Source organism: Podarcis tiliguerta (assembly GCF_965153285.1).
Source record: "Podarcis tiliguerta genome assembly, chromosome: 16".
Lineage (NCBI taxonomy): Eukaryota > Metazoa > Chordata > Lepidosauria > Squamata > Lacertidae > Podarcis > Podarcis tiliguerta.
The window spans coordinates 5,526,254-5,542,221 of NC_139549.1; the positions used below are offsets into that span (position 1 = coordinate 5,526,254).

Below are 15,968 nucleotides of genomic sequence, written 5' to 3' on the forward strand. Positions count from 1 at the left end.
ATGCGGCAAAACTGGCTCGAAGCAGAGGGATGTCACTGCATGCTCAGAGGCCAGGCTGAAGCCTTGCCCGCTGCAATCCTGAGAGGCAGGGGGTGAATTGGGCCCGGCTGAGTTTTGCACTGGTGTGTGATCAGTCCGGATTTCTGCTCCAGGCTTGAGAGCGGAATGCGGCAAGGTTGTGACTCATCGCCTCCTCTCTCTCTCTCTCGTTCCCCCCTCCCCATTCCTAATTTAGGAATAATGTGTCAGAATCGCAGTGGCCCCCAAGCTTATCTCCCTGCCTCACAAGGCACTGCGGAGGCCCTGGTTGCTGTGGCGGAAAAGCTTAGGCAGGATTATATCCCTCTGAAAAGGAACTGTGGCGGGCGGGAGGGGGAAGCAGAGGAAACCGTGCTTTTTTGCGGGGGCGCCAAAGTGAGGAGGGCCTACGGGGGCGATGTGCATGGGGGAGAACGCTGGCATTTCGAGGCAAAACTGACACCGGCTTTTCCGCGCAGACTGCACTGCGGCAAGGCTGATGTCCCCTCTTGAACTCCTGCAGAGACAGGACATTGCATCCCCACAGGCCCCCAAATCGGGCCGGGGAGGGGGTCCCCTTTGGCCTAGAGGCTATGGAGAAAGAGAGAGAGAGAGAGAGGGTCTGCACTGTTCTCTCTGTTCATCGAATCGTAGAAGTGAGTCAGAGCAACGGGACCCATCTAGGCCAGTGTTGTCTGCTCGACCTGGCAGCAGCTCTCCGTCGTTTCGGAGACGGACTGCTTCCCAGCGCTTACCTGGAAATGGGGCTTGAACCCGGGACCTTCTGCATGCAGAGCAGGTGTTCTACCACCGAGCTACAGCCCTTAGCCTAAAAAGCAATCCTCTAGTCCTCATGGTTCCGAGCAAAGGGCTGATATAAAACAGGAAGAAGAGAAGATGCCTTATTCCCAATCCGGCCATTGGCACATCCAGTGTTGCCTACACATGCTGGCAGCAGCTCTCTGGGTTTTCATCTCTGCCCAGGGAGATGCTGGGGATTGAAGCCTCATACAGCCTTTCCTATAAAAATAAGCTAAGATCCCAGTCCTCACAGTTCTGATGAAAGGACTGATTTAAATAGGAACCTGCCAACATCTTTTTTTTTTTTTTGGAAGGCTGAGCTCTGGCACGCCTCACAGATCGGGGCCAAGTCAGCCGCAGCTCCCCCTTGCCAAAGATCCACGCAGAGAGCCTGTGCTTCAAGCCATCACTAACTTGGCCTGGCAGCAACTGGGAACCCTCTTGGGATTCTTTCTGCCTGCTCTCCATCTCCTCCTCCTCCTCCTCTTCCTCCTCCGTCTTCCCTTCCTGAACTCGGAGCGTCCTCGACCGAAGATGACCCGCTTGCGTTCTTGCCAAGGAGCAGATGCCGGGAATAGCTGGCTCTGAAACAGGGAGAGTTGGACGGATGGCGACTCCTCTCCCTTTGTCAGGCGATGTGGCTGAACGGGGAGAATTGTTTAACCAGTTTGGGGGTTGCTATGTAGGCCTGCCCTTATCACCCCATCAGCAGAGATCACAAGCAGGTCGTGTCCTGCGTGGTTGGGCAACCGACCTGTCAGTCGCCTGGTGTCACAAGGACGGCCTGTTTTTCCTTTGCCTGCCCCGCTGGAAATCAAACCACCCCAGCAAAGGAACAGCGCCTTGGAGATACTGGCGACCAGCTGAGACCCTGCCATCCTCTGCAGGTGATGGAAGCACGTAAGAGCAGCCCTGCTGGATCAGGCCAATGACCCATCTGCTCCAGGATCCTGCTCTCACAGTGGCCAACCAGATGCGTCTTTTGGGAAACCCTCAAGCAAGATCTGAGCAGAAGAGCTCTTATGTCAACACAGTCTGTTAACACAGTCAAGTACAGAAATATTTCCTTCCAGGTGGTCAGCCTCAAACTGAAGCCATGTCTTACATTTACAGTACAGCTTACCTCTCTGCCCCCAAGAATCCTGGCAACTGTGGCTTGCTAGGGGTGCTGGGAAACGTAGCACCCCAAAGGGTGAAACTACAATTCCCAGTGTTCTTTGGGAAAAGCTGTGCACGTTTTTGATACAGTTTTATTTACACTTTTCACATTACAGTGGTACCTCGGGTTACATACGCTTCAGGTTACAGACTCCGCTAACCCAGAAATATTACCTCGGGTTAAGAACTTTGCTTCAGGATGAGAACAGAAATCGTGTGGCCGCAGCGGGAGGCCCCATTAGCTAAAGTGGTGCTTCAGGTTAAGAACAGTTTCAGGTTAAGAACAGACCTCCAGAACGAATTAAGTTCTTAACCCAAGGTACCACCGTACAATAAAAGGCCAACTAATTAGACGCACAAAAATAATAAAAAGAAAAAGAATAAAATAACAGAGAAAAGAAGGGATAGATAAGTATAGAATCCTCTCTTGCAGATATATCTTAACTTTTGAGCTGTACAGAAAAGGGCATTGCTCCCAGTTCACACACGGGGAGCGTCCCTCTTTTCCCCCAGCCTCTCACCCCAAAAGATTTCCCTGTGCGCTTTAAATGTGCATTGAGTGTGCTTTGAATATATGGCGTGGATCTGCCCCTAAACTTATTTGTAGCACTGTGGCTGCATCAGGTGGATTTCTGGGTGGAGAAGGGGCAATGTTTTGCCAAGCCAACAGTTCATCAGGAGGGGATTTCTCCCAGCAGTTGATTAACGGCGAGGAGAAAACGCACGTCTTCTTCTCTTTCTATTTTCCTCTCTGCCACCCACCCTTAGCCCCTAAATTGCTTTTTAGCAAGCCCTGAGCAAGCTGCCATTCCTAATCAGCATGGTTTGGAGCAGGAGGGAGGGAGGGAAGGAGAGAAAAGCAAGCTGTGACTCATGCAAATGATGAGACTAGAGGGATGCTCCGAAAAGGCAGAGATTTGTCCTTTCATGATGGGGTGGCACTGGGGGAGGGAGGGCTAGAAGACTGAGGAGCTCCAGTGAAGACGGATGTTGGCTGATTCAGGGTAGACGAAAGAAAGGACTTCTTCACGCAGCGTGGAGTTAAACACTGGCCGCCAATCTAGATGGCTTCAAAAGAGGATTGGACAAACCCATGGAGGTGGAGAGGGCTACTGATGGCTACCAGCTAGAATAGCTATGCTCTACCTCCAACCATCTGGAACGCGGGTGGCACTGTGGGTTAAACCACAGAGCCTAGGGCTTGCCGATCAGAAGGTCGGCGGTTCAAATCCCCGCGACGAGGTGAGCTCCCATTGCTCGGTCCCTGCTCCTGCCAACCTAACAGTTCGAAAGCACGTCAAAGTACAAGTAGATAAATAGGTACCACTCCAGCGGGAAGGTAAACAGTGTTTCTGTGTGCTGCTCTGGTTCGCCAGAGTCATGCAGGCCACATGACCAGGACGCTGTACGCCGGCTCCCTCAGCCAATAAAGCGAGATGAGCGCTGCAATCCCAGAGTCGGCCACGACTGGACCTAATGGTCAGTGGTCCCTTTACCTTTACCTACAACCATCAGAGGCAGCAATGCTTCTGAACAGCAGTTGCTGAACACCAAAGGGATCTTGTACTCAAGGAATCTTTGCTCAGGTCCTGCTTGGTTTCTCTTTGGATAGATAGATAATTTATTACGGTCAAAGACCAACTCACATAACATAACACAATAAAAACCAGCGTTCATAAAGATAAAATATACAATCAGAGCAGATTGCTGCAATAGCTCAAGAGTTAAAATTGAGATCTATACATACACCCGTACAACTGAGATCTGCAATTTGGGGATGAAGATGGTGCAGGGTGGGTTTTAATAGATAGGAGAGGATATATTAATTGCAATTTATCCTTCCGGGCGCCCACGTGTGTGGGTTGAGCATGCACTGAGCAGCGTTTAAAGTCCCATCCTTAGCAGAAAAATGGAAAGCAAATATGAACAGTCTGCAAAGTCTTCTTTTAATTAAGTCCCGCTGCGAAGCAAGCTGCCTCCCCATATTCTTACCCCGCTTAACAAAGAATCAGACAACAAACTGAGAAGTTTAAAGCATGATTTACTTACTCATAGCCATGCATTGGTTCTCAGCTGCTTCTTCAGTAAAAACTATGCAGGTAAAATACTGATATTGAAATAAAAGTCTGAGGGATGTACTCCTCCTTGGCTGACTGAGGAAAAGGAGAGAGAAAAGGAAACAGCAAATACTTTGATTCTTCCTGCTCGAGAGAGGAGGGGAAATGACATCACACAGAGCCCTTTCTACCAACCACGTTTCTATGGTCTGGGTCTCTGCCTACCAGCAATACAGCTCTGTGGCCATTAGCCCCTAAACTTACTAACTAGCAAGAATATTAAGTGTTGGATTTGACTGCAATCTCCCAGGGATGGCACCATCAGCAACAACACATTTTACAGGGTTGTTGTAAAGATTATGAAAACGTCCTTGAAGCTTGAGAAATGGCAGGATTTAAGGGGGTTTAAAATTGCAACGATAGCCGCTCAGGTCTTGATAGACAAGCTTTACAAGCAGCAGGTTCAACCCCCAAAGACATCTCTAGGTAGGACTGGGAGAGACCTCCCTGCCTGAAACCCTGGACAGCTGCTGCCAGTCAGTGTGGACAATACTGAGCTTAAGGTAAAGGGATCCCTGACCATTAGGTCCAGTCGTGGCCGACTCTGGGGTTGAGGCGCTCATCTCGCTTTATTGGCCGAGGGAGCTGGCGTACAGCTTCTGGGTCATGTGGCCAGCATGGCTAAGCCGCTTCTGGCGAACCAGAGCAGCGTACGGAAACGCCGTTTACCTTCCCACCAGAGCAGTACCTGTTTATCTACTTGCACTTTGACGTGCTTTCAAACTGCTAGGTTGGCAGGAGCAGAGACCGAGCAACAGGAGCTCACCCCATTGCAGGGATTCGAACCGCTGACCTTCCGATCGGCAAGTCCTAGGCTCTGTGGTTTAATCCACAGCGCCACCCATGTCCCTAATACTGAGCTAGATGCACCCTAATGGTCTTCTTCAGTGAAAAGCAGCTCCCCACAGCCCTGTGCGCTGCCAAACTTCAGCAAATTGTTTAGAGCGAGCCCTTTTTCCAAGAGAAAAAGGGAGAAGTAAGTCCATGCTTCCACTGGCCTCGTGTTTTTGAAAGGTGTTTCTGAAGGTGGGAAGCGGTCTCTCTCTGTGTGTGTGCGCTCTTCTCATTCTGCTGATGTCATTATTTCCCAACATCCCCCCCCACCCCTATTTCACCCTGCTGGGATTGGGCGGCTGAAAAACTGCTGTCTTATTCCTCCCGTTTGTCACTTCCCATCGCTCAGCCGCATCCCAGCCCTGTGACTGCAGTTCAGATTTATGGAGAAGGCAGGATAAAAATAGACCTCTCTCTCTGCTGCGTACACTCTGCCTCCCGGCTCTCCCTCCCGCTTCTCCCTGTAAAAATCCTCTCGTTCGCAGCAGAAGTCCCTTGGCATCTGGGGGTTTCATCTCGGTGGCCCCATCTACCCAGGCCATAGCGCCTGCCCTGCATTCAGCCATGGCTTATGGCATTTGTGTGTGTGTGTGTGTGTGTGTGTGTGTGTGTGAGAGAGAGAGAGAGAGAGAGATACCTTTTCAACTTAACTCTGAAAACAATTATGGGACACGGGTGGCGCTGTGGGTTAAACCACAGAGCCTAGGACTTGCTGATCAGAAGGTTGGTGGTTCGAATCCCCGCAATGAATCATAGAATCATAGAGTTGGAAGAGACCACAAGGGCCACCGAGTCCAACCCCCTGCCAAGCAGGAAACACCATCAGAGCACTCCTGACATATGGTTGTCAAGACTCTGCTTAAAGACCTCCAAAGAAGGAGACTCCACCAACTCCTTGGCAGCAAATTCCACTGTCGAACAGCTCTTACTGGGGTGAGCTCCCGTTGCTCGCTCCCTGCTCCTGCCAACCTAGCAGTTCAAAAGCATGTCAAAGTGCAAGTAGAGAAATAGGTACCGCTCTGGTGGGAAGGTAAACGGCGTTTCCGTGCGCTGCTCTGGTTCGCCAGAAGTGGCTTAGTCATGCTGGCCACATGACCCAGAAGCTGTACACTGGCTCCCTCGGCCAATAAAGCGAGATGAGCGCTGCAACCCCAGAGTCGGCCACGACTGGACCTAATGATCAGGGGTCCCTTTACCTTTACCATTATAGGGTGCCTACATTCTGCATGGACTGGTTGCACAAAAGGCTTTAGATACCTATTAGCTCCATAAATTACCATATAGCATATATTCAACATAAAAAAACAGCGACAAATTGTTGAGAAAGGACAGCTGGACATATAAAGGGCCCCATTACCTTCAGTAGCTTAGGGCCTCGTGAAACCCTAATCCGGCCCTGTCTATGATATGCTATGAGACCCATGGTCATTTCCCTTGCATGTGAGAAACGAGGGCGCTGGTGGCGCCTGCCATATTTTGAGCACTGGAGATCCCACAGCTTCTGCGAGAGGCGCCTAGTTTTCGGAAGTGACTCTGGGCCACAAAGTGGTCTGGTGAGGACGGCAGCGGGGGGGGGGGGCATTGAATGTCGCAGTGCAGTCCTGAACGTGCATACAGTGCCTGATGCAAAAAAGGGGGAGCTTCTAATCCCTTATTGACACACACACATACATACATCTATATCTATGAATATATGACTGAACTGGTGCAGGTAAAAGGGTTTGCAAGGAGGAATCTCATCTCTGCAGGGGAAGAAGCAAAATGAAACGAAATCCGCTGCATCTGTCAGGGCTGCGTAGTTGGCCTGATATCTGGTGGCTTAATCCGGGGATTAGCTGGGCGCAGTGGCAAGCGGCTTAGCGGAGCCACTTGGCCACCGCAGGGTGCCCAGCTCTCATCATGGCTGGAGGGATTATCTGCCCACTGCCCACAGGAGGGCGAGACACAGCGATGGCCTTTCCCATCCCACTCCTCCTCTCTTTACGCCGTCCCCTCCCCACCCCTGTGTGCCCAGAAGAAAGCGCGCTGCCGCACGGAGGCCGAGTCCCACTGCAGTGAAAACTGCCCAGGCGCTGTTGCCATCGTTTGACTCCAGCTGCCGCACGACACCCACGTGCTGAGTCACCAGAGCCCCCTGCTGAGCCAGGCATATTCTCCCTGGCCCTTTTGCATCACCCCCAGCGAAGGGAAGGAGCTGAGGGTCTTTCATTTGCCTGAGGATGATGCACTGTGGCCAGAAAGCCCTTACAGTTTGGGCAGTGGTGGAAGAAGATAAGGAGAGCCTGCTGGATGAGGCCAAAGGGTCTAGAAACACGGGAAGGTGCCCAGTACCGATTCAGACCATGGGTATTGTGCAGAATTGATACTTTTGAATTCTGGTGCTGGAGGAGACTCTTGAGAGGCCCATGGACTGCAAGAAGATCAAACCTCTCCATTCTGAAGGAAATCAGCCCTGAGTGCTCACTGGAAGGACAGATCCTAAAGCTGAGGCTCCAAGACTTTGGCCACCTCATGAGAAGAGAAGACTCTCTGGAAAAGACCCTGATGTTGGGAAAGATGGAGGGCACAAGGAAAAGGGGATGGCAGAGGACGAGATGGTTGGACAGTGTTCTCGAAGCTACAAACATGAGTCTGACCAAACTGTGGGAGGCAGTGGAAGACAGGAGGGCCTGGCATGCTCTGGTCCAGGGCGTCACGAAGAGTTGGACATGACTAAACGACTAAACAACAACGTTCTCATTTTCTCCCCTCTCCCCGCCTTCTCTATGCAAATCCAGATTTGTGATGCGGCGCTGCAAATCCGCCAATGGGCACTGCGCTCTGACTTCACGCAAGTCCTCCAATGCTGGCTGTGTGACGACAGCCTTGCATTTTTCTGTATATAAGAGAGCAGAGTTCCCAAACTCCAGCACTCTCCAAGAACTCATGAAACCGCATGGGAAAGTTGGGACGTCAGCCTGGCTGTATCTGGGGGGAGGGGGCAGGGACCCTCACATCTAAATTTTATTTTCACATTTATATCCTACCCTTTTTTCATCCATGGAGCTAAAGGTGCCATTCACAGTTCTCCTCCTCCTCATTTTGTCCCAACAACCCTGTGAGGTTGGTTAGGCTCAGTGGTAGTGACGGCCCCATGCCAAGGAGAGGATTTGAACCCTGGACTCCCATGCCCTAGTCTGACACTCTAACCACTACACCACATTGGATGGGGAATCTCTGACTCCACTGTCTGGCCCTTGGAGTTCTCCCCAGTGTGAGAGAGCCAGTGTGGTATAGTGGTTAAGAGCAGTGGACTCGTAATCTGGTGAACCGGGTTCGCTTCCTTGCTCCTCCACCTGCAGCTGCTGGGTGACCTTGGGCCAGTCACACTTTTCTGAAGTCTCTCAGCCCCACTCGCCTCACAGAGTGTTTGTTGTGGGGGAGGAAGGGAAAGAGGAATGTTAGCCGCTTTGAGACTCCTTAAAGGGAGTGAAAGGCGGGATATCAAATCCAAAACTCCCCAGCTCACGCCTCTTGTCCAAACCCTCCTGGAATGCATTTGCTTGGTTTGGGACATGTCTTTGAACTCTGATAACGCCTGTGCTTGCCTGAATGGGGGACAGAGAGTGTGCATGTGTGTATTATCTGTTCATCATTTGACAAAAGTTATACAGTGGTCCCTCGGGTTACAGATGCTTCAGGTTACAGACTCCACTAACCCACAAATAGTACCTCGGGTTAAGAAGTTTGCTTCAGGATGAGAAGAGAAATCACGCAGCGGCAGCAGGAGGCCCCATTAGCTAAAGTGGTGCTTCAGGTTAAGAACAATTTCAGGTTAAGAACGGACCTCCAGAACGAATTAAGTTCTTAACCAGAGGTACCACTGTACATGAGTTTGCAAAATCTCAAAGTGTGATGCAAAGGGAATAAAACAAAATTATCAGTAAAAGCAGCCCCGTGACATATTCAAAAGAAAAAAACCAGCAACACGCTAAAAGCGGATTGAAGCATGCGTCTCCATGTCCAAGTTGGCTTGTCTAAGCAAAAGTGTTTTTAGCAGGATCCAAAAAAAGTACAGTCATGCCTCTCAACTCCCGAATGCCTTGGGAGTCGAACGTTCTGGCTCCTGAATGATTGAAAACCAGAAGTGATTGTTCCGGTTTTCGAACGTTCTTTTGGAAGCCAAACGTCTGACGGCTCCTGCAGCCAATTAGAAGCCACACTTTGGTTTCCAAATGTTTTGGAAGTTGAACGGACTTCTGGAATGGATTCCGTTCGACTTCCGAGGTACGACTGTACCGTGAAGGCGCTTGCACCATGTCAACAGGCAGAAAGTTCCCAAGCGCTGGTGCTGCCACACTAAACGATCGATTGCTTTACGAATGTGGAACGAGTCTTAATGTTTGCCTGTGACAGGGCTAGTTCTGCAGAAAAGTAGCCTAGTGTACAAGAGAGGGCAGTCGTGGCCCCCAAAGGGTTTCCCATAAGCAGTTGTTGCCCTTGGGCAGAGAATGGTTCCCAATCCCTGGCTGCGAATCTTCCCTAACTGCAGCCGATGAGGGGTGAGTGGTTCTGCTATGTGCTCTCCTTGTCTTCCTCTAGGACTCATTGTTTACCTGGGCATGATGGTCGGTGCCTTCCTCTGGGGCGGCCTGGCGGACCGGCTTGGGCGCAGGCAGTGCCTCCTGATGTCCCTTTCTGTCAACAGCGTCTTCGCCTTCTTCTCCTCCTTTGTCCAGGGTTATGGCACTTTCCTCTTCTGCCGGCTCCTCTCCGGCGTGGGGTAAGGCATGTTCTGTGTTTGGTCCCCAGATTCTGGGGATTCTCTGTTAGAACCTTCAGCACATCTCCTCCTCCTCCTCCTCCTCCTCCTCCTCCTCCTCCTTTTCTATCACCATGAACTAGGAACTTAAAGGGAAAGATAAAAGATCCCTGACAGTGAAGTCCAGTCATGAACGATTCTGGGGTTGCGGCACTCATCTCACATGACTGGCCGAGGGAGCCGGCGTTTGTCCGCAGACAGTTTTTCTCGGTCATGTGGCCAGCATGACTAAGCTGCTGCTGGCGAACCAAAGCAGCGCACAGAAATGCCATTTACCTTCCCGCTGGAGCGGTACCTATTTATCTACTTGCACCTTGATGTGCTTTTGAACCGCTAGGTAGGCAGGAGCAGGGACAGAGCAACAGGAGCTCACCCTGTCGTAGGGATTCAAACTATGAGAACTAGGAACTTAGGTTTTCCAAATTGTTTTTAAAATGAAGGAAGGTGTGTGAGAGAGATAGATATCCTCACACAGCCGTGTGCTGAACCTCTGGCTCTGGGGAATATATTCTGAGGATGATGTCCTTGAAGACTGAACGGGGGGCATGCAAGTGGTTGCACACACCTGCTCGAAACGCATCGGTTTGTCTGGATTTTATGCTAGAACTAAAAAACAAAGAAATGTACAGCTAACGGATCTGCTGACCTGATTCTCCCTCTGACACCATCCAGTGGCTTGTCCGGGTTTTGCTTTGTCGAATTGGGGTTATAGTCAAACAAGGGATGCGGGTGGCGCTGTGGTCTAAACCACTGAGCCTCTTGGGCTTGCTAATCAAAAGGTTGGCGGTTCGAATCCACACTCCGTCCCAGCTCCTGCCTACCTAGCAGTTCGAAAGCACACCAGTGCAAGTAGATAAATAGGTACCACTGTGGTGGGAAGGTAAATGGCATTTCTGTGCACTCTGGCACTTGTCACGATCCTCCATGTGCCAGAAGCAGTTTAGACATGCTGGCCACATGACCCGGAAAGCTGTCTGTGGACAAACGCCAGCTCCCTCAGCCTGAAAGCGAGATGAGCGCCACAACCCCAGAGTTGCCTTTGACTGGACCTTTACCTTTTTACCTATAGTCAAACAAAAATTGCCCTTTGCCCTCCGCCCAGCTTGAACTTGGAAGTGGTTCATATCCCACCAGCACGTTTTTCACTTCTCTTTTTCTCTCTCTCTCCCCTTTTTCTAGTATTGGTGGGTCGATTCCCATCGTTTTCTCCTACTATTCAGAGTTCCTGGCCCAGGAGAAGCGCGGGGAGCACCTCAGCTGGCTGTGCATGTTCTGGATGATTGGGGGCATCTATGCGTCTGCCATGGCATGGGCGATCATCCCCCATTATGGTAAGGGATGGGAAATTGCCAGGGACGAAGGAGACCAACTGACCGGTGGCTTCCTCTCTCCATTTGGCGCCAGTGGTGCACAAATCCTATACTGGGAAAAGAGCTGGATTTTACCCATGAAAAGAGCAGGATTTTACCCATAATCAATATGCATTGATTATGCATATGGGGCTCATTTGCATATATGTGAAGGGGATTCATGCAAGGAGCAAATCACCTTACCATGAAAACCGCTAAACATTTTATTTCGCCTTCTTGGCACCCCTTATCCATCTTAGGGGCTGGAAGCTTGGGATCTGCATTCTGAACCCAGTGCAAATTTCTGAGCTTGCATGTTTCTGCTTTGGAAGGTGCACAATTCTGGCATGTTGTGAAACGGAAGAGATTTGGGGCAAATGTGGGGAGAGAGGTGGGTGTAACAGATCTTTATTTTCCAATCCTTCCATCCTCTTCTTTTCCCACCCTCTGGGGATATTTTCCCGCCGAAGGCTGGAGCTTCCAAATGGGGTCTGCGTACCAGTTCCACAGCTGGCGCGTCTTCGTCCTGGTCTGTGCCTTCCCGTCCGTCTTCGCCATCGGAGCCCTCACCACCATGCCGGAGAGCCCCCGCTTTTTCTTGGAGGTAAAAGGAACAGAGCGGCTTAAGGGAGATGGGGAAGAGACGGAGGAAGTCATTAGGGCAAGGCTGGAATGTGGTGATAGGGGAGGGGAAAGACCCCGTGGGTTGGTGTCGCTAGAGCTGGCCTAAGACATTTTGGCACCGGAGGTGAACCTCAAAATGGCAACCACCTAGTGGTGAATCTGCATACGTGCAGCTACACACACAGAGTCAATTAGGGTTTGGCAGACAGCCAAGGCAGTGTGAAGGAGTAAGTCTGCCTGGTGATACAGAGGCATGGAGACAGCTCCATGATTGGTCAAGCTCTCTCAAGGGAATAATAATAATAATAATAATAATAATAATAATAATAATAATTTATTATTTATACCCCACCCATCTGTCTGGGTTTCCCCAGCCACTCTGGGCGTCTTCCAACAAAAAACTAAAATACAATAACCTATTAAACATTAAAAGCTTCCCTAAACAGGGCTGCCTTTAAATGTCTTCTAAAAATTTGGTAGTTATTTTTCTCTTTGACATCTGGTGGAAGGGCGTTCCACAGGACGGGCACCACTACCAAGAAGGCCCTCTGTCTGGTTCCCTGTAACCTCACTTCTCGCAATGAGGGAACCGCCAGAAGGCCCTCAGCACTGGACCTCAGTGTCCCTGCAGAATGATGGAGGTGGAGATGCTCCTTCAGGCATACTGGGCCGAGGCCATTTAGGGCTTTCAAGGTCAGCACCAACACTTTGAATTGTGCTCGGAAACATACTGGGAGCCAATGTAGGTCTTTCAAGACCGGTGTTATGTGGTCTCTGTGGCCGCTCCCAATCACCAGTCTAGCTGCCGCATTCTGGATTAGTTGTAGTTTCCGGGTCACCTTCAAAGGTAGTCCCACATAGAGCACATTGCAGTAGTCCAAGCAAGAGATAACCAGAGCATGCACCACTCTGGCAAGACAGAGTCAAACTGACATTATTCATACAGCTGTCTGCTGTGGAAAAATAGCAAAGCTTACATGACATATAACCTTTAGAAGGAATCTGAAGGCAGCCCTGTGCAGGGAGCCTTTTTAATGTTTCATGTTTTATTATGTTTTTATATATGTTGGAAGCCACCCAGAGTGGCTGGGGCAACCCTGTCAGATGGAAAGGATACAAATAAAGTATTATTATTATTACGTTTTAACTAGCACACTGTTTTAATGGGCTTGTTTATTGTATATTTTAATTATGGGTGATTTACTCTGTCTACCCTTTGAACAGAGTTTCATAAACTGAAAATAAAATTTTACAGACCTGCATGACATATCACTTTACAAAATTTTATTTTCAGTTTATGAAATAATTCTATATTCTCCCACCACGCTGACGAAGATCTACGAAACAGCAGTCAATATCCGGAATCTCTGTTCAGTGTTGGACATTATATTTGCTGAATACAAAAAGCTTCACAGCTTATCTTTCACCATGGAAAGTTTGGTACCTCTCTTCATTTAAAGACTTTCAGAGACTTTGAGTCTAAGATTTCATTTTGAATTTGTTATTGTTTGAAGGAATTCTATAAAGATGGTCTATTATGTATGTATATGGTCATCGTGTTGCCAAAACATTGTTGACGTAACACACACAGGGCAGAACATTGGTTAATGGCTTTGTTATTTATTTTTTAAATGTAACATTTCCCTTTACAGAACGGGAAACACGACGAAGCCTGGATGGTTCTGAAGCAGGTCCACGACACCAACATGAGAGCCAAGGGTCACCCCGAGCGAGTCTTCTCGGTGAGGGATCATCCTGGCCACCGTCCCAGCAGACTAAAATGGATGAACAGCGCATAATCGAACTGTGGAACTCCTTGCCACAGGAGGCAATGATGGCCGCCAACCTAGATGGCTTTAAAAGAGGGTTAGGCAGATTCATGGAGGAGCAGAGGGCTATCTGTGGCTACTAGCCAGGATGGCTGTGTTCTGCCTCCACGGTCAGAGGCAGCAAAGCTTCTGAACGCCAGTTGCTGGAAACCACAGGAGGGGAGAGGGTTTCTGTGTTCGAATCCTGCTTGCTGCTTTCCCAGAAGAAAAAGAACAACAAACCTCTGGTTACGTGAAAGCTTCAATAAACACACAAGACGTAACCAGCTGTACGTTTGAAAAAATAATATATACTATTCATTGTACAGTGGTGCCGCGGGTTACAGACACTTCAGGTTACAGACGCTTCAGGTTACGTACTCCGCTAACCCAGAAATAGTACCTCAGGTTAAGAACTTTGCTTCAGGATGAGAACAGAAATTGTGCGGTGGCAGTGGGAGGCCCCATTAGCTAAAGTGGTACCTCAGGTTAAGAACCGTTTCAGGTTAAGAACGAACCTCCAGAACGAATTAAGTTCTTAACCCAAGGTACCACTGTACTGAATTGTAGATTTTAACAGAAGTAGCTCATAAAGTTCAATGAAAAAAGTAGAAGACCCAGTGGATCAGTTCATGCTCTAATCAGTTTATGAATAAGGTCCATATATGTGAAAATGTCTGTTTCACCTGTCTGTTGATAAGTAAAGGTAAAGGTACCCCTGCCCGTACGGGCCAGTCTTGACAGACTCTAGGGTTGTGCGCCCATCTCACTCTAGAGGCCGGGGGCCAGCGCTGTCCAGAGACACTTCCGGGTCACGTGGCCAGCGTGACATCGCTGCTCTGGCGAGCCAGCGCAGCACACGGAACGCCGTTTACCTTCCCGCTAGTAAGCGGTCCCTATTTATCTACTTGCACCCAGGGGTGCTTTCGAACTGCTAGGTTGGCAGGCGCTGGGACCGAACAGCGGGAGCGCACCCCGCCGCGGGGATTCAAACCGCCGACCTTTCAATCGGAAAGCCCTAGGTGCTGAGGCTTTAACCCACAGCGCCACCCGCGTCCCAGCGTCTGTGATATCATATATGAGTTAGTACTACTGATGAAGCCCAGGATAGCGAAATAAGGCTAATATTCTGGAAATCCTTGTATTAGGCTCTGTGAAAGGATTCTGTGGAACTACATTGGAGCATATTTTCTTTTCCTGTGATTTTGGCATTTATGCCAGAAGACAATTGTTAGAGGCCTTACAACTTAACAGGCTTGGTTCTATGCTGCCAACGGTTCAGGGCCTGCTCTCGGACAGGATTGATCAAATTACTTTAATAGTGGCTAAATTTTTGAGTGCTGTCCATGAGGAAAGACTGGGCCATCATAGAGAGATTTAGTGGTTCGTGATTGGTCGGTGATGTGGTAGTGTTATACTGTTTTATTTATGCAAATTGTTATGCTGAATTCGTATTTTCCACAATTTGTATACGGTGTTTGTTTGAGAGTGTGTGGTTTGCTATGCCTAATAAAGGATTGATTGATATTGAACTGCAACAACCTTTCTTATGGATTGTTGGACTCTATGAACAGACAGGTGGAATAGACATTTTGACATATAAACTGATTAGAGAATGAACTGATCCACAGGGTCTTCTACCTTTTTCGTTGAACTTCATGAGCTACTTCTGTTGAAATCTACAATTCAGTACAATGAATAGTATATATTATTTTTTCAAACGTACAGCCGGTTATGTCTTGTGTGTTTATTGAAGCTTTCACAGATGAGGCATCCGGTTGGCCACTCTATGAAGAAGATGCTGAACTAAACAGGCCACTGGCCTGATTTAGCAGGACTTTTCATATCTACTTAGGTTCTAACTGCTTTGGGTTGTGATTCTGCGGGGTGAGGGGCTCACCTCTGTGACATAAAAAATCCAAATTTGCACCTGTTAGTTCTTGTGTTTACACCCCATTGCCTTGCAACGCCCTTGCTGGGAATCTTTCACAGTATACAAACTTGCAAGGTCCTGCCCTGAATCTAAAGCAGCACTTCCCAAACTTAGATCTCCTGCTGTTTTGGGACTACAGTGCCCATCATCCTTGACTGCTGGTCTTGCTAGCTAGGGATGATGGGAGTTGTAGTCCAAAACGCTAGATTTTGGGGAAACCATTCTCTAAAAAGCCTGGAAGAGAAATGTGTCATCATTTCCCCAGGTCACTTTCCCTCTCCAACTTTTTTTTTAATTACTCCACAGGTGACCCACATCAAGACCATCAAACAGGAGGACGAGCTGGTAGAGATTCAGTCCGACACGGGGACCTGGTACCGGCGCTGGATGGTCCGCTTCTTGAACCTTTCCCAGCAGGTTAGCTTCCGGAGTAATGAAGGCTCGGTGGGCCCAGTCAAACGGCCCTCTTACTTCCCTCACAGAAGTTGCACTGTTTGGCCACATTCCGTCGCTGTTCCCTGACTC

The 15,968-nt window shown here is 49.3% G+C and overlaps 2 protein-coding genes and 1 long non-coding RNA gene across 3 annotated transcripts in view; 2 read left to right on the forward strand and 1 right to left on the reverse strand.

Annotated features, from left to right (window-relative positions):
• The window catches only part of LOC310666130 (intelectin-like protein), an 814,635-nt gene that overhangs the window by 599,802 nt on the left and 198,865 nt on the right, over nt 1-15,968 (forward strand). The window lies entirely within an intron of this gene.
• The window catches only part of LOC310666253, a 278,050-nt gene that overhangs the window by 44,364 nt on the left and 217,718 nt on the right, over nt 1-15,968 (reverse strand). The gene's annotated exons all lie outside the window — the stretch shown is intronic.
• SV2A (synaptic vesicle glycoprotein 2A) overlaps nt 1-15,968 on the forward strand; it is a 48,475-nt gene that overhangs the window by 18,500 nt on the left and 14,007 nt on the right. Inside the window, exons 3-7 of the mRNA XM_083416543.1 lie at nt 9,510-9,690; nt 10,909-11,060; nt 11,549-11,682; nt 13,355-13,444; nt 15,750-15,860. Of these exons, the coding sequence (XP_083272669.1) occupies nt 9,510-9,690; nt 10,909-11,060; nt 11,549-11,682; nt 13,355-13,444; nt 15,750-15,860 (668 nt within the window). The remainder of the gene's footprint in view (nt 1-9,509; nt 9,691-10,908; nt 11,061-11,548; nt 11,683-13,354; nt 13,445-15,749; nt 15,861-15,968) is intronic.